Source organism: Tupaia chinensis, unplaced genomic scaffold (genome assembly GCF_000334495.1).
Source record: "Tupaia chinensis unplaced genomic scaffold, TupChi_1.0 Scaffold143970_1, whole genome shotgun sequence".
NCBI classification, from domain to species: Eukaryota; Metazoa; Chordata; class Mammalia; order Scandentia; family Tupaiidae; genus Tupaia; species Tupaia belangeri.
The window spans coordinates 883,725-901,354 of NW_006203821.1; the positions used below are offsets into that span (position 1 = coordinate 883,725).

At 50.1% G+C, this 17,630-nt stretch overlaps 2 protein-coding genes across 4 annotated transcripts in view; one reads left to right on the plus strand and one right to left on the minus strand.

The window, feature by feature from the left end:
- The window catches only part of MYL6 (myosin light chain 6), a 3,524-nt gene extending 2,603 nt beyond the window's left edge, over window positions 1-921 (plus strand). For all 3 annotated transcript variants that reach the window (XM_006165599.3, XM_006165600.3, XM_027767167.1), the window contains one exon: window positions 727-921. Coding sequence is in view for 2 of the 3 variants with exons in the window: in XM_006165600.3 (XP_006165662.1) it covers window positions 727-755 (29 nt within the window). In the remaining variant the exon portion in view is untranslated. The remainder of the gene's footprint in view (window positions 1-726) is intronic.
- A 1,072-nt stretch (window positions 922-1,993) lies between these two features.
- The window catches only part of SMARCC2 (SWI/SNF related BAF chromatin remodeling complex subunit C2), a gene marked incomplete at its 5' end in the record, with an annotated part of 28,147 nt that continues 12,510 nt past the window's right edge, over window positions 1,994-17,630 (minus strand). Inside the window, 18 exon segments of the mRNA XM_014582985.2 lie at window positions 1,994-3,099; window positions 3,657-4,082; window positions 4,396-4,777; window positions 5,768-5,902; window positions 6,542-6,708; window positions 6,790-6,925; window positions 7,158-7,222; window positions 7,469-7,630; window positions 7,858-8,116; window positions 8,475-8,537; window positions 8,630-8,749; window positions 8,980-9,072; window positions 9,718-9,871; window positions 10,329-10,442; window positions 13,199-13,270; window positions 13,577-13,707; window positions 13,958-13,995; window positions 14,154-14,213. Coding sequence (XP_014438471.1) covers window positions 3,023-3,099; window positions 3,657-4,082; window positions 4,396-4,777; window positions 5,768-5,902; window positions 6,542-6,708; window positions 6,790-6,925; window positions 7,158-7,222; window positions 7,469-7,630; window positions 7,858-8,116; window positions 8,475-8,537; window positions 8,630-8,749; window positions 8,980-9,072; window positions 9,718-9,871; window positions 10,329-10,442; window positions 13,199-13,270; window positions 13,577-13,707; window positions 13,958-13,995; window positions 14,154-14,213 — 2,654 coding nt within the window.

Here is a 17,630-nt window from a genome sequence, read left to right on the forward strand (position 1 = left end):
CGCGTGGGGCGCCCCCGCCCCCCCCCAGCCTCTCTTTCTCTAGTTGATTTCCCCAGTGTCTCTCTCTTCCCAACCTGTGCTGCCAGCCCCTGCCCTTACCCTACTACCATCTGACTTCCTTCTGGCATGTTTCTGCATGGAGCTGACTAGGGAGGGGAGGGATTCTAAGAGGAAGACAGCCTGGGGGCACGGTACCTCCTCGCTACTCTCCTAGAATGGGTTTTGAGGTTTTGCTTCTAGGGCCCTGGGTGCTGGTGTCTGGGAACTCTCACCAGCCTAATACCGGTCTTGCTTTAGGGTGCTCCTCTGGCCCTGGAGCATGGGCAGTTGGCCTCGGGGGGATGGGCTGCCTGCCCCGTTTTTGCTGCTATAGCTGAGTCATCCTTTCCCCTTCCCTCTGCTGAGCAGCTTGGAGGTACCCTAACCCAAAACTCTGCCTTCTCCTCCCACCAGTGGCTGACAGTAGCTGTAGGTGTAGTTGAGAACTTTTCTGCCTCTGCTGTGTTCTTGCTGCTCTGGGCCGGGCGGGGACTAACAGCTGGTGGGAGGGGAGCCAGGGTCAGAGAACTGGTCAGACTCAAGGTGGCTTCTCTGCAAACTGACCCCGAGGTTGGTTGCTGTGGGCATGTTCCCTCTTGTGCTACCTCATGGTCTTGTCGTCTCCTGGCCCCTGGCGTGCCCCTCCTAGCCCCACTCCCTGGCTCACCCCACCTTTCCTTCCCACAGAGCTCGTCCGTATGGTGCTGAATGGCTGAGGACATGCCCAGTACCCCAGAACCCTGTGCCTTTCCCTGTGTGAGACTCTGTATCTAGTCCCGAAGCGTCCCAGGCTTCCTGGTCACAGCACCTTTCCCATCTTGTGTCTCCTGGATGATGTTTACCGCCAGCATTCACCAAATAAACTTGCTCTGTGCCCCCCAATTGGGTGCTGCGTTCCTTCCTGAGCAGGGTGAAGGGGAAGAAGGTGAGAAAGCGATGGTTTCTGCCGTGAGACAGAGTCCAAAGCCACTGGATCAGGGGTTGGGGAAAGCTGGGGAAGGGCCTGGAATAGCCAACTCTGCCTTGTTTGAGAAATGCCACTCCCAGAGAACCAAGTTTCAAAACTCCCCTTGGGCGTTAGGAGTGCCGCACCAGCCATAGGACCAAGGCTGGCCATCCTTGTTCCATCCCTGTCAGGCTCTCTTCTAGCCCTCCAGCTCCTGAAACCCAGCACGTCCCTCCCAAGCACTGAAGGCCTTTTGTGGGAAAGCCTAGGGAGTGTCAGAGTTAAAGCCAGGCAGTATTAGCACTGCCTGGGCCTGCCGGTCACCTCCTCACCAGGGCCTGGGGCCAATAACAACAAAGTAGGTGAGGGGCCTGCCTTCTCCCTAATAAGGGAAGGAATGAAGCCATGACTTCTGAGGGGATAAATATACAAAATCTCCACATTGTGGGGATGTCCTTCCAAGTCCTTAACAGCTATTTTTAGGGCAGGTGGGAGCCTCTGCTCCTGTACCAACCAGTGCGATCCGACAGCTGTGCTGCCTCTCGCCTTGCGTGGTGAGAAGCCTGGTGTCTGTGGGCGTTGGGACTTGCAGAGTGCATTTAGAGCCAAGCCTGGCAAATACCCTGTGGAGGGCCCCGGGAGTGCTGCCCCAGTCCAACCCCCTGCCTGACAGCCACAGGTAAGAACACAGAAGTCATCCACAAGATGGAACTGAAAGCAAATTAATTTATAAAAAAAAAAAAAAAAAGAAAGAAAGAAAGAAAAAAGAAAAAGGGAAAAAGAAAAGAAAAATTTACAGAAACCTTTGAACAGAAGAAAGGGGCCAAGACGCAAAGGAAGAGAAACACTGGGACGTGAGGAACAAAGGGCCTGGTGGGAGGGAACAAGACTTGGTGGGAGCCTGGAAACAGCCGCCATCAGGTGGTCAGGGGTGAGGGGAGGAGCTGCGCAGGAGGCACTGGATCCAGGCAGTGGAGTCCAGGTGAGGGCCTGCACTACCATAGTTGGGCACCCTCCACTGCCTCCAGATCTGTGTCCTCACCTGGGGATCCCCTAGCTATCTGTCAAGGTTCTGACCGTCTTGGGTAGAGAGAAGAGGTTAGGATGTGACCCACCAAGTCATGAGGAGGTGCTTAAGTGCTTTTTGAAAATGTAAGGTTTGTAAAATGTCCCGCTGTTTTCAGCTCCCCTGTCCATGCCTGCTAGGAGGGCACTGGCCCAGCCCAGGGAAGGGCCGGGGAGCAGCCCAGGGCCCTTTCTTCCTCTATTACCTACATGGGACTTCCCCAAATGTTTCCCCCACCAAATACACATACGCTGACATCAACTAAGCAGGTGACTTTTAAAAACAAACACAAAACTGACATTTGGAGGAAAAAGGACCACTGGCTGAGCAGGGGTGGCCTAAAACAGCAATAATGAGGAAGCAGCAGGAGAGATTAGTGCGGATAAACTGGGGGGCAGGTGAGGGGAGGTGGGGAGTTCACTCAGTCACTAACCAGGGACCTGGGGGAGATTCTGCCCCTATTCTATCCTCAGCTCTCCCCAGGACCTTAATTCCCCTTTCCTAAAACTTCCACCCCCACTCCTCAAAAAAATGTACAAGTTGGTTATTTTTTAGTGAGTTGAAAGAAGTTCCATAACTTTTTAAAATCTCTCTACTTCCTTTTAAAAGGGCTTAATTTCTTTTTATCCATAAAAAAAAAAAAGCAAGTTTTGAGGGAGGGTGCACCCTTCGAAGTGGCTAGTTAGAACCTCGTGTAAACACCTTTCCCAGCCCTTCTTTGGAGGGCTGCATTCGCATTTTAACCTCCTCCCCAGACATTAGAAACATCTTTTAAGCAGAAGTCCTTGAATAATCCAGTACAAAAATGCGTGCCTCTGTTAGGCATGGCGGGGCTTTGGAGGGGCAGGAAGAGCTTTCCTTACGTAGTGATGAACTCTCCAGGCTGGGGAAGGGTCCCAGTGGTGGGGGGAGGGCTGTTCCTGGACCGTGATCTCCATGAGGGGTGAGGGGAGAGATGTCTGGCTGGCTCCTCACTGTGGAGGTGGCACAGGGGTGACTGTGCCTGGGCTTGGGGCTGTGGGGTCTGGAGGCAGGGGGGTGCCTGGGTCTGTGGAGAAAAAGAAGACCAATTAGCCAAGATGAGTAGGAGAGGGATGCAGACCCAGGCTACCACACGTACACACACGCAACTGGGCATGGCATGCAGTGGGTGGGTAGATGAATGAGGTACCCACAACTTCCTTTTCCCAACACCCTCTTCCACCTCAGAGGGAAAAACTAATTAAAAAAAAAAAAAATCCTCCTCCTGCCCCCACAGGAACTCTAAATGGGGCATTTCTGCGTGATGGAAACAAGCGAGGGGTGCCAATCAATCCTCATGCAAATAGGTAGCTGTTTTTCAAATTCACAACTGAGATGCTTTGTGCCACAGGACTCCTCCGTGACCCACCAGTGAAAGGCCCCGTCATCCCAGGGGTGGCAGCTGCCAGGCTGGGGAATGGTGGAGGACAGCCAGAGAGGCCCTTCCTCCTGTGTTCTAATTTTACCACAATGTTCAAAAACGGTTGTGGAAGCTAGTACCTGACCCATTCCCCACCTGCCCTCCCAACTCCCTTCGCGTGGACCCCTCCCCCTCCCCGTTCTCCCCTTCTGGCCCCTTCTCACCTGGCAGTGGGCTGGCACTGGGCAGGAGATTGCCCTGAACAGCTGCCACAATGGCAGGGCTCTGGGCTGCGGCGGGTCCGAGCCCCGGCCCGAGAGGCAAGGAAGATGGCATGGTGGTGGTCGCCGGCAGGTTAGGATGTAGAGGGTTCGCCATGGACACAGGCAGGTTAGGTGGGGGGAGTGTGCCCGGGGCGAACGGGAGATGGTGGTGATGCCCATGCAGGTTAGGAGGAGGGGGGAGGTTAATACTGATGGAGTCGGCTAGACTACCGAATGACATGATGGATGGAGCAGGAGGAGGAGGAGGCGGCATGCCAAAAGGCAAACCCAAAGGAGCATTACCCGCCACGCCTGGGTGCCCGCTGCCTGGCACTGCCCCTGGCATCATTGAGGGAGGAGTTTGTTGGTTGGGAAACGGTGAGGGGCCTGGGAATGAAGATGACAAAGAAGGCTGGAGTAAACTCTTGCTCAACTCAGTTTCACAACGAGGATAATCTGCCCATTCTTTGACACCATTTGCCCATTCCTGACACTGAAACAAATGATAAATCCTTGGATAAAATTCTAGAGCTCTGAGTTTGGGGAGGGAATCCCTTCTGGCCTAAAGACAGCAGAGGCAGGCCTGTCGGTAGAAAGGCCAATTCTCAGCTCCAGACACATCGTGTAAACTCTGTGAGGGAAACTGGGACAATCACCCTGGTCCCTCTAGCCAGCAAGAGTTCCAGAACCCATCACTTACCATGGGGTCCAGGGGGGGCTACCCCTGGTGGGACTGCCCCAGGCTGGGGGGCTCCACCTGGTTGCTGCTGCGGTGGCCCTGCGGTGGACCCTGCCTGCCCGATCTGTTCAGAAGGGCCCAAGCTTCCAGGAGGGGCCCCACTGCCAGGAGGAGCAGGGGCCACAGAGGCCGGAGCCACAGCCAAGCCATGGACAGCAGGAGGCCCAGCAGTCCCTGTAGGGGGCACAGGCTGGGAGCCTGGGGGCAGGGCTGGTGGGGGCTGCTGCTGCTGCTGGTGCATCTGTTGGAAGTGCTGCTGCCGGGCCCTCATCTCTGCATACTTCAGCTGCTCCATGTGGAAGGCCTGTCTGTCCGCCAGGAGCTGCTGCCTCTGATATTCCAGCTGCCAGAGCCAATGGCATACCGTTACGCAACTTTCACAAGATCCTAAAGGCCTTGCCCCTGCTTTGTCTTCACAAAGACCCTACCCCTTATCCTGGCGGTTCCCAAAATGTCAATCTCGTGCCTGTGCTTGCCCTGTCCTCCGGCCCCAGCTCTGTGAATCCCAAGACCTTCATGTCCCCTGGCTGCCTACGTGGTTTCTCGCTGCAGTGGAGTCCATCTGACTCATTGCAGCTTCCAAGCTTTGAATTTGCCATTACCTTGATTTGGAAAATACTCCAGTTGCTCTTGTCTCAATTCCTGTTCCTTTATTCTCTCAAAATTGGCTAAAAACTCACGGTTCTTACGAAGCCATCCCAGATCACTTCACCAGCCTCTGAACTTTGACTTTAGTCTGTGTTCTCCTGGGACTTGACTTAATTTGAAATCTCTTAATCTGAACACCAGACACTTTAAGATCATTTCTAATATCTCCATATTGTATATTTGATGCCCCCAATTATACCTTAAGTTCTCTGCTCTCTGCTTCTGTTTCCTTTCATGTCCTCTCAAAGATAAAATGGTCTGATACCTTATCTATTCAGGCCCTTTCCAAGTTCACTACTGGCTCCAAAGCCCCTCCCCACTCTTCATCCCTTAAACTCATTCAATCACTGAACAAATATTTCTTGGGTCTACTATGGGTCAAGTACTGTCCCAAGGATTGGAGATACAGCAGTAAAGACCCAACTATAATCTCTGCCCCAAGGAGCCAATCTTAGTCTCCAGGTCTCACTTGGGAGGCCAGTTCTGCTCAACTGCTGGAGGTGGGTTTCCGCTGCCCAGGCCTGCCGACTGCCCTCCTCTTTGGAGGTCTACCAGCTGCAGGTGTTCGGCATGGCTGCTTGTCTCTCTCTCTCACACCCTGCTCCCATCCTAAACTGAGGCACAGCTCAGTCCTGAGGCAGGGGGCAGAGCGCCCACTGATCCCCGACGGAGGGAGGCTACTCACTGCTTCTCGCTCCCGGTCCATGATCGTCTCCAGCTCCTCAAAGTGCCGGAGCTTGATCTCCAACTTTTTCATCTGAGTCTCCACTAGCAAGGCCACCAATGATTTGATTTTTCTCTCTTCAACGGCAGCCAAATGCTGGGCAGGAGGGGAGGGGTGGCACATCAGTGGGAGGACCCAGCTGAAGACATGCCAGCAGAGACCGCCAGGGAGGATGCTGGCAGGTTTAAGAACAGACTTGCTGTGGTCTTGACTTTTTTCTTTTCTTTTCTTTTTTTTTTTTTTTTTTTTTTTGAGAGATTTTTGCTATAAGGTGCATGTGCTCGCCAGAAAGACAGAAATCACCCTTAGGAAGGACGGTCACACCGCAGTCCCTTCTCCATTCTCCTCTTAGGATTTTGGGCATGCACACATATGTGACTGGTGTGAGTTTTAAGCCTCCGGTTCTGGGACTCAAACCGTGGTTGGTACGTGGGAGTCCAGTGATGTAACCATTACGCCATCTGCTGGTCCCGTTGACTTTTTTTTTTTTTTTTAACACAAAGAAAAAAGTGGAATAAAAGGTAAGACAAAGTCAAATAATGACAGGGCCAGAAGCAGGCCCAATGGTAAAAGATTAAAGAGGTTCAGAGAAGAGATGACTATCCTTCCTTTCAGGATAAAATGAAAAGGAAACAGACCTGCATGATTAAAGGAGTGAGTGAGTGAGGATGCCCTCTGTGTGTAGGGAGTAGAGAAGGGGCATCTCCCTCCCTGGTCTCTGGGGCCTGGTCTCACCTTGGCCTTCACTGCGGCAGCTGCCAGAGCAGCGGCGGCGGCAGTAGAGAGGTTGCCCTCGCCAATGTCCCGCTCCACCTTTGTCTTCCTTTCGCCCTCTGGCTCCACCACTTCCTTCAGCACTTCCTCCTGCCCTTCCTTGGTCTCCTTCTCCTTCTCAGGATCCACTGGGCCAGGACAAGGGTGGAGTCAGCCCTAGAGCTTCCCTCTGTTTCCTGTCCACGCCCTGCCCCTTCAAGGAGGCTCACCTATTGGGTCCCCGTCACTCTTCTCTGACTCCTTCTCACTGTCACCTTCTTTCCCTTTCTCTTCATCCTTCTTGGGAACCTCGCTGGTTTTCTCCTTTGCTTCCTCCTCCATAGCCCCTCCTCCTTCTCGGGATTCCTCAAGTCCCAGGAAAGACAAGGAGAGAATATCAGGGGCCAGGTGACTCGTTTTCACACAAAGGGCTCAGACTGGGAGCTGAAATGACAACTCTTACTTGGGAGGTGATCTGTCCAGGAAACACCCAGTCTGTGCCCAGCCCCTGCCCACCCAAGCTGACGGACTCCAGTTTCCAGCGATACCACAGTGCTGTGCCTGACCTCTCTGCCTCACAAGGTCGCTCGCTCAATACCTTGGGCTCCTTCTTCTCATCCGTGGCCTGGCCTTCTGCCCGTGCCTCGTCAGTCCCACTCTCCTCTGGGCCCATGAGAACAGGAAAAGAAAGGGGGAAGTAGCTGATACAGAGTCTGTGTCTCCAACACTTTTTCCCTCTACCAACCAAAATCTTAGCGAGAGAATCAGTGGGGATATATAACCCTGGGAAAAATACATCCTCCCATTTGTGTTGTGTTGACTCTGCCTTGGGGCAGGGATGGCATAGGGAGGCCAGGTGGCTCTAGCTCTTGATGGAAGGAGAGGCATCTGGGAACTTGCTGGCCTTACCAATCCGCTCAGGCTCATCAGAGGTGGTTCCTGCAATGCCACTGCTTTCCAGGCCGAAGGCTGGGTCTGCCTTGCCTGTCACTTTGGCTGCTTCCTCCACTTTCCGAACATGGGCCTCCACCAAGGCTGTGGGGACCTCTTCCTTCATTTTGGAGAACTCCTCTGCAAGACCCAGAGGGGATGAGGCTGGGGGCGGTGCAGTGGGTAGTTCCAGCTATCCCTGTGAGAGTTTCTGCACAGGCCTGTCTCTTCAACTAAGAGCAGTATGGAGCCTACACAGGTGCCTGAGCTAAGGGCAGCAATAGACAAGACCAGCAGGGCTGCCGAACTTGAGGGGTTTTTCAGAGCCCTTCAAATCTGAACTAAAAAGGCTGGGACCCCCACATTACCTAGGGCTGACTTCGCAGCAGCAGAGGCAACTCGGGGATCGACGACAGAGGCCAGGAAGGCAACAGTGCTCATAACAGGGTTGCCCGACTGGCTGAAGGGGATGGGCTGGTAGGCCAGGGGGCCCAGGGAGGCTTCAGAGTCCTCCAGGTATGGGTCTTCAATGGGAAGACGAAGAAAATGCAAGATGCACTCGTCCTGCGTGCGGCTCCCCACGTGCTCGGAGACTTTGTTCCAGTCATCTTTGTACATTTCCAGTGCCTGGTGGTAGTGGTGGAGACACAACTTGGCTTACTTAGCCTCTTTCCTTGAAGCTCAACCCCCCAGCCCACTCAGGGCAGCTGGCTTCAAAGCCCTCTGTGTTCTGGTACTTGTGTACTGTGTGGAGTCCAGGGGAGCTCTCCAAGGAGCACTAAGAAAGGATATGGGGTAAGGAAATGGCCCAAGTCCCTGCCCGGCGCTGTTCCCTGGGGCAAGTGCAATGACCAGAAGGGGAGAGACTACGGCAAGATGATGAGCTGCTCACGCCAGACTCCACACGCTCTCCCTATTCACATGTGCAGCTGGCACCCTGGCCACTTCTGTTTCTGTAAAACCGTCCTTCCCTTGCCCCAATTACCTCCAAGAGTAGCAGGGTCTCCTGTTCTGTCCACTCTCGAGTGGCACTGGCCGCTGCTTTGCTCTGCAGAGGAGACATGAATGAGTCAAGAGACGAGCCTATGATCTCTGAGGAGAGAAGCTTCTCTGTCCCCGAGGTCAGCCCACACCCCATACCTTGGAGGGGACGTTTTTCTTCGTGTACATGTCTGTGCGCAGCCCAAAGTTCTGCATGTCTGTTGGTTTCTCTTTGCCTTTGTCAGGGAAGTTGAGCATTTGTTGGGAGGCAGAGGTCTGCTATTTGTGGAAGGGAAAGAAAGAGGTGAGTACGAGTGACCATGGGGCCCAGGGGCAGACAGAGAGAGAAAACAGACAGAAGGAGCTTCCTTCCCCAGCCAGGGACACCCCTGGGTGGCACTTCCTCCCTTACACTGTAGCTCCCCTGCTCTCATGCCTCTTCTTCCCCGGCAGGGGCCCCCCCGTAAAGGGGCAAATAAGAAGCCCAGCGGAGCCTGCACTCCACCTACCAGCTCTGGCTTGCCCTTGGCCGTCTCTGGCACCAGGTCATCCAGCTCTTTGCCCTTTCGCCCAGCCTTGGTATCAGCATCAACCTGGCGGCCCTGGGGGACAGAGCTTGGCGTCATGGAGGCTGGGCAGGAAATGACCAGGCCAAGACCTTGGAGACCTCAAGACCAAACGGTGGGCGGCCACAAGCTCTGGGGCACTCATGCCACTGTTCCATGTTCCCGTCATGACTGATTAGACATGCAGTAGGCATGATGTCCAGCTGTACTCATGTATGTCTTTACAGGCTCTCTTAGCAGCTGGACAATTAAGCTCTAACGTTACTTTCAACTGTGACCTTGGGCAAGCCACATAATCTTTGTCCTCTTAATTTCTGTAATGGATGAAATGGAAATGGACAAAAAATGAAGGTGATGCTAACTATGAGGCAAAAATGAAAAAATGTGGGAAAGAAGACAAAGTTTTAAAATTTCATGCAAGTTAAATTTAAGCCACTATTTTTCTGTCTGCTTCGCCCCTATCGAGTCTGCCTGTTTCCTCCCTTAGCCAGTCCTCACAGCCTTAGGTACAGAGGCTGAGAGGGTGCTCGACACACGGGGCTGATCCCTGCGCCTGTTGCAGCCTACGGAAAAGAAGCCTCAAAATACTCCTGAAACATTACCCTACAAAACCAGAAAAAGAAAAGTCCGAAGAAGCCCAATCTTACCCAGCCCACCCTGGCCCCAAGCCCGTCACCCTACCTGTGGGGTCTTGGGCTGCAGCGGCACCAGCCCTGATGGAGTGTCAGCCAAGACATGGAAGTGAGAGGTGGGTGGAGGCCCCATTGGGGTTGGTCGACTCTCGGCATCCACCTGGTAGTTAATGAGACCCCACTGTTCCAGGAAGGCATGGACCCTGCAAGACGGGCAGAGACAGTGTCATTGGAGAGTACAAAGTGCTCTCCCCTGACTGCCACAGGCCCCCTTGCTCATTCTGCTCCCCAAGAAACCCCACCTACTCCTACTATTCACCTACCCCCTAAATGCCAGTGCCACTCGAGTGTCTATACCTGCCTGAACCACTCTCCATAGCCACCCATCTACTGAACATCTCTTCCTGGACAGTTAGTGAAACTGAGCCAGGCTTTCTCAGCTACAGACATGCTCCTTTTTCTCCTTTACTCCACACACCCAAATGCCACTGTCATCTATCTCCTCAGGTTGCTCATTCCTCAAACCTGTGCTTTGCCTTTGCTTAGAGGTGTCCTCTACTGTCCACTCCCTAGGTTCCTTGGTGGCATCTCTACTTCCATCAGGACACACCCACAGGCAGGAATCCTCATGCCCCCCTTCTACCCAGCCACAAGACTCACCTCATGATGGCACAGACGTCACCCGCTAGGTTCCGGCGGCACGCAGTGGAGGTGAGATACTCTTGCGGGTTTAGTCGGTAAGTGTCAATCATAAAATTTCGATAGGCCAGGTAGCTTAGAAGAGAGAGAGATGAAAAATAGGAAGAAAAATAAATGTTTGTTGAGGACTGAAGGAAGGGTAAGAAAATTTTAAAAAGAAAAAAAAGTTCTTATATAACAAAGATGGAAAACAGTAGATTGTTTGGCTCAGTAAACACTGAGTACTTGCAATGTGAGTGATACAAAGAAATCAAGCATTTAAAAAATCCTTGATGGGGAAGGCAGCTGGTGGTATGGTGGCCAAAGGCACTGGACTCCCACATGGCCGACCACGGTTCAAGATCTGGACCTGGTGGCTTGCTTTCTCATTTTCCCTCTCTCTGTCTCTCTCTGATCAAATTGGAAAATAATAATAATTATAAATAAAATAATTAAAAAAAAACTTGATGGGGTTGGCAGGTGCCATGGTGGTAAGGTGCTGTATGCCCACATAGCCAACCATGGTTTGAATCCTGGACTTGGTGGTTTGCTTTCTCACTTTCCCTTTCTCTCTCTTGCTGTTTCTTTCTGGTCAAATTAAAAAATAAATAGCAGCAAATCAAATAAATAAATAACTCTTGGGGGGGGTAATCTTTGATGTCCGAGGCCAGCAGGTGGTGTAGTAATTAGAATGCTGAACTCCCACGTGGCCAACCATAGTCTGAGTCCCAGACCTGGTGGTTCAGCTCATTCTCACTTTCCCCCGTCTCTCATGAGGACACATGGCCCTGGAGCAAATTAATAAATAAAATATATAATTCTATGGAAAAAAAAAATCCTTGGTGAGGTTTTTTAGTGAAATAATTTTTTTCCTTGGCTATATACTTGGAGGTTTCATCCAAATTTAATTTTTTTTTTTTGCTAGAGGGTTTGTGCATTCACCAGAGAGAAACACAGAGAAAGAAAAAGACAGAGAGAGAAAAAGAGGGAGGGAAAGTGAGAAAGCACCCCCCACCCCATGGGAGATAGACACACCATAATCCCTTCTCCTCCATTCTCCTCTTGGGACTTTAGGCATGCATGCCTATGTGTGGTATGTTTTTCAAGGTGCTGGGTCCAGATCTTGAGCTGCAGTCAGCTATGTGGGATCCAGCTCCTTAACCACTATGATACCTATTAGCCCTCATTCAACTTTTTTTTTTTTTTTGGAGAGGTTTTTGCTATAGGGCGCGTGCGCTCGCCAGACAGACAGAGACAGAGAGACAGAAAGCGAGAAATCACCCCCCAGGGGGGATGGTCATGCCACAATCCCTTCTCCTCCATTCTCCTCTCGGGATCTTGGGCATGCACACACACATGTGTGAGTTTAAGCCACTGGTTCAGGGAGTGAGTTTAACGTGGTGTGAGTTTAAGCCACTGGGTCTGGGACTCAAACTGTCGTCAACTACATGGGAGTCCAGCGATATAGCCATTATGCCAACTGCTGGTCCCAATCATGATTATTTTTTAATTTCCTACAGGGAATGCATGCAACACCAGAAAGATGAGAGAGAAAGAAAGAAAGAGAAAGTGAGAAAGCAAGTCATCAGGTCCAGGCCTTGAACTGTGCTTGGCCATGTGGGAGTACAACACCTCAATCACCACGCCACCTGCTGGCCTCTTCAATTATTTACTTTTTGGGGGGGGTAGTTTTTTGTGATAGAGTATATGCGCTCGCCAGAGACACACACAGAGAGAGAGAGAGAGAGAGTGAGAAATCACAGAAAGTGAGAAATCACCTTCCAGGGGGATGGTCATGTCGTAATCCTCTTCTCCTCCATTCTCCTCTCAGGATTTTAGGCACATGTGCGCACACACACACACACACACACACACACACACACACACACACTCAGAGTGAGGTTTTTCTCTCTCTCTCTCTCTCTCTCTTTTTTTTTTTTTTTGGAGAGGTTTTTGCTATAGGGCACGTGCGTTCACCAGACAGACAGAGAGACATAGAGACAGAAAGCGAGAAATCACCCCCCAGGGGGGATGGTCACGCCGCAATCCCTTCTCCTCCATTCTCCTCTCGGGATCTTGGGCACGCACGCAGACGTGCCCGGTGTGAGTTCTAAGCCACCGGGTCCGGGACGCGAACCGCAGTCAACTACGTGGGAGTCCAGTGACATAGCCATTACGCTAACTGCTGGTTCCCCAGAGTGAGTTTTAAAGTCGCTGTGTCCAGGATGACTTGAACTGCAGTCAACAATGTGGGATTCCAGCGAAATAACCATTACGCCGTATGCTGGTCTCTCCTTCAATTATTTTTCGAATCTGTTTCCTCATCCATAAAATAGAATATCTACTGAGAATTAAAGAAGTCTGTGAACTACTAAGACTGTTTGACATGCTGTAGAAACTCGAAAAATAGTTGACATTATGTAGTACAATGTAAAGTTTGAGAACGTGAGTCAGACTGAAGGATTCAAGTCCTGGTTTCCTAAAGGCAGTATTGTGTCATTGTAAGCCTAGCACAGTGCCTGGCTCATGGAAGGAACTTAAGAAATGTTGAACTTGGGGACCAGCAGGTGGCGTGGTGGTTAAGGCTCTGGGACACTCCCACAAGGCTGACCACAGTTCAAGTTCTGGACTTGGTGGCTTGCCTTCTCACTTTCCTTTTCTGTGTGTGTGTGTGTGTGTGTGTGTGTGTGTGTGTGTCTGATCAAATTTTTAAAAAATTGAATGAATAAATGGAATTAAATAAAATAATTCTAACAAAAAATTTTTTTAAATGTTAAACTCAATGTTTCTAGATCAGGAAGAGGAAATGGGGACAGAAGAAAGAAAAAGAATTGTAAATGAAGTTTCCTTACATCTCTGGAGTCTTGGATTTATTCTTGCCGTTAAAGAACTCAGGGAGTGCCCTCCGCTCAATGGCATGAACACTGCAAGAGAAATCAGAGTGGATTCAGAAGGTGCTGGTGGAGAGGTGGGAGCCCCAAGGAGAGAAAAGGCCTAGAAGGTAGGGTGGGAAATAGCCCAAAACTGTAGGAAAGAATTAGAAACTTGGAGAGAACTTCCCTCCAGACCTGTAAGGCACAAAATGAGACCAGGAGCTCCTCTGAAACTGAAGTGCACCCTGATCTATCTAGCCAGGGAAGGAGTAACGCATGTAGAGGAAGCAGGAGGAAGCACAACCCACTGACCCCTCAAGTCAGGGAAACAGGATTTGGTGAAAGGTTAAAGAATACCTATTGTAGTCAAACCAGGCTGCATAGCTGGGAATGATGATGTGGTGGGTCTGTTCGGTCACGTTGTCCTCATGCAGGTCTGGATTCTTGGTCTGCTCCCCCTTGTTCCCCGTACTGTTCTCATCCTCATCCTATGAGTATGGAGGCTGCTAGACACTCAGCATTCCCATTTCCCCCCACACCTTCTCCTTCACCCCAGGAATGTGGGCACTAACGAGGGGTGATGGGAAAGAGCAGTCATGGGCCTCAGGACTCTGAAAGGGTCAGAGATTTGAGCAACAGCTAGAACTAGTCTAGTGTGGGAATATTCTGGGCAGAAGGAACTTTATCATCACAAACTAGAATCACATAGAGAGGTAGGCCTCTCTAAACTGGCTCCACCTTGCCCGTGGTCTCCATGCTTTCATCCTCTTGTTCATCTGAAAGAGAAAGACACTAGACATCAAGATCTAAGGCTGGGCCCCCCTAAGGGCAAAGGCTTTTCCTACTGAAGAGCCCCAGGCCAAGGGAAAGGTGACAGCTGAGCCACTCTACCTTCGGGCTCTGACTGCCCTGCCCAAGAGGCTCCCCTTCTTACCTAGATCCGTCATGGTGCCTCCTTTGACCGGGGCTGACTCTGAGTCTTTCTTTGTGTTGACTGTAAGAAGAGTCATTTTATCAGACAGATTCTACCTAAATCAGGCCCTCATTAAAAAAAAAAAAAAATTCTTTTTGAATTGAACTATACTTTATTTATTTATTTAAATTAGACCAGAGAGGGACAGAGTGAAAGAGATAGGCAAAGTGAAAAAGCAAGCTGCCAAGTCCAGGATTCAAATTGTGATTGGCTATGTGGGAGTCTAGTGCCCTTAGCGCCACCTGCAGGCCTCACCCTCATTTTCTACTGTTAAGAGTTCTAGAGACCCACTTTATCCATCTGGTCACTACACGTGACGTTGTGATTCCCTCTAGTCACAATCATTCCAGGACTTGAAACTCACTTGCTACTTTACCCCTTCTCCAACCAAAAATCAAATTAACTTCTTTCTCTATGTACATACATAAATCATTATCATTCCTGTTTTTGATGGGCCTTATCTCCATCTATGTGTCTGTAACTATAAACTCTTTTTTTTTCTAGTAAAGATTTTTGCCTCAGGGCACATGTGCTCCCTGGAGAGTGAGAGAGACAGAGACAAAGTGAGAATTAACCCCTGGGGTATGGCCATGCCACAATCCCTTCTCCTCCATTCTTCTCCCAGGATCGTGAACTCACAAGCCCACGTGCCTGGTGTGATTTTCAAGCCACTGGGTCCAGAACTCAAACCACGGTCAGCCATGTGGAAGTCCAGTGATGTAATTGCTATGCCATCTGCTGGTCCCTGTATCTGTAAACTCTTTTTTTTGGGAGAAGTTTTTGCTATAGGGCGCGTGCACTCGCCAGAAAGAGAGAGAGAGACAGAGAGACAGAAAGCGAGAAATCACTCCCCAGGGGGGATGGCAACACCGCAATCCCTTCTCCTCCATTCTCTTCTTGGGATCTTGGGCACGCATGCACACGTGCCTGGTGTGAATTTAAGCCTCCAGGTCTGGGACTCGAATAGTGGCTGATTACATTGGAGTCCAGCAACATAGCTATTAAGCCAACTGTTGGTTACAGTGTCTATAAACTTTTTTTTTTGGAGAGGTTTTTGCTATAGGGCATGTGCGCTCACCAGACAGACAGAGAGAGGCAGAGAGATAGAAAGTGAGAAATCACCCCCCGTGGGGGGATGGCCACGCCGCAATCCCTTCTCTTCCATTCTCCTCTTGGGATCTTGGGCACACACGCACACGCGCCTGGCGTGAGTTTTAAGCTACCAGGTCTGGGACGCGAACCGTGATCGACTATGTGGGAGTCCAGCGACATAGCCATTATACTAACTGCTAGTCCCTAAACTATTTTTTTAAAATATATTTTATTTATCCATTTATTTATTTATTTACTCACTTACTTAAATTTGACCAGAGAGGGACAGAATGAGAGAGAGAGGGAAAGTGAGAAAGCAAGCCGCCAGGTCCGGGACCTGAACCATGGTCAGCCATGTAGGAGTCCAGCATCCTTAACCACCATGCTATCTGCTGGCCCCAGTGTCTTTAAACTCTTTTTCTTTTTTTTTTTTGAGAAGTTTTTGCTATAGGGCGTGTGCGCTCGCCAGACAGACAGAGACAGAGAGATAGAGAGACAGAAAGCAAGAAATCCCCCAGGGGGGATGGCCATGCCACAATCCCTTCTCCTCCATTCTCCTCTTGGGCTCTTGGGCATGCACGCACATGCGCCCAGCATGAGTTTTAAGCCACTGGGTCCAGATGCGAACCGCGGTCGACTACGTGGGAGTCCAGCAACATAGCCATTACGCTAACTGCTGGTCCTAGTGTCTTTAAACTCTTAATGAGCTGAGACTGACACTGACCAAATCACTCCATATAGAAATGGAGAGAACTTAAACACTTTTTAAAAATAATTATTTAATTTTATCATTATTATTACTCTTAATTTGTTACAGTGCATGTGCGCTCATCAGAGAGAGACAGAGAGAGAGAGAGAAAGCTGCCACGTCTGGGACTTGAACCACAGTTAGCTATGTGGGAGTCTAGAGACTTAACTACCATGCCACCTGCTGGCCCATACATTTCTGAGGGCCAGCTAACGGAATGGAGGCTTGAGAAATATACCAGGCACATGTGCATGCATGCCCAAAATACTGAGAGGAGAATGGAAGGGACTGTGCTATGGCCATTCACCCAGGGGATGATTTTTCACTTTCTCTCTATCTCTTCTATCTCTGGTAAGCACACACATAAAAAATTTTTCCTGAAAGAATAGGATATTTTCATCAACTGAATTCACACATGAGAATTCTCAGGAGAAATAGACAGTGAGGGAGTTGATTGATGGGTGAGGGTGAAGGGGCACAGACTGTACTCTCTCAGGGGCCCCTCAACCCCACCCATGAAATAAACTCTTGGAACTTTGGGGCTCGGGTCTAGAACACAGGCTGTACACCCATCAGCACTGAAGAGCCATGATCTCCAAAGTGGCTCCCACACAGGATGCAGAGAAAATCCACAGGGGTTCAGGGAGAGAATACCAAACTCTCCTCTCTACTTGTTTTTCTTATCCTGTATGTTCTCTATCTTTCAGAGGATGTTTGCATGTGTTTTGCTATATTCCTAAAGTAGTGGTTTAATAATCAATGTATATAACTTGTGCTCAAAAATATTTTACCAATGCGAGTGCATAGTCAAAAGGGGCTGACCTAGGCCAGCCAGTGCCCCAATGGTTAGGTGACTCTATCCCACATGGCTAACTACACGATTCTAGTCTCAGACCCACGGTTTGATACACATGCTGGGACATGTGTGTGTGTCCCTAGCCTAAGAACGAACCTAAGAACTCTGCCTAGGAAGAGATGGAGAGGAGACTGTGGCATGGCCACAGTTCAAACGCCAGCTCGGTAGCATCTTGAAAGAAACAATAAGCACTTGTCCGTGTGCCTCCAATCTCGACAGGATGGAGAAATAAGGGACCGCTGTATGACCATGCCACATTAGGGGATGCTTTCTCTGTCTCTCTGACAAGCACATACACCCTCTATTCAAAAAGAAAAAAAAAAAAGAGTTCAGAGACACCTATTATTGGTACAAAGTACAGTCCACAACATAGTCATGGATATGAAGTCACAGGATATTTATATGATGATGAAAATAATTTCAAGGAAAAAAAAATGTTTAAAGAATTATTTCCAGGGGGGCTGGCAAGTGGCATGGTGGTTAAAGGTGCTGAACTCCCTCATGGCCGACCACGGTTCAAGTCTCGGACTGGTGGCTTGCTTTCTCACTTCCTCTCTCTCTGATCAAACTGGAAAATAATAATGATAATAATAATAATAAATAAAGTTAAATTAAAAAATAATTCTTTAAAAAAAAAACAAGAAGACTCAAATGGCTGTATGTACATAGACTTATCTCTGGCCCCCATTCTGTCCCGCCGGTCTGGGTACTTTTTGCCAGCGTCGAGCTGTTACTTTTCATG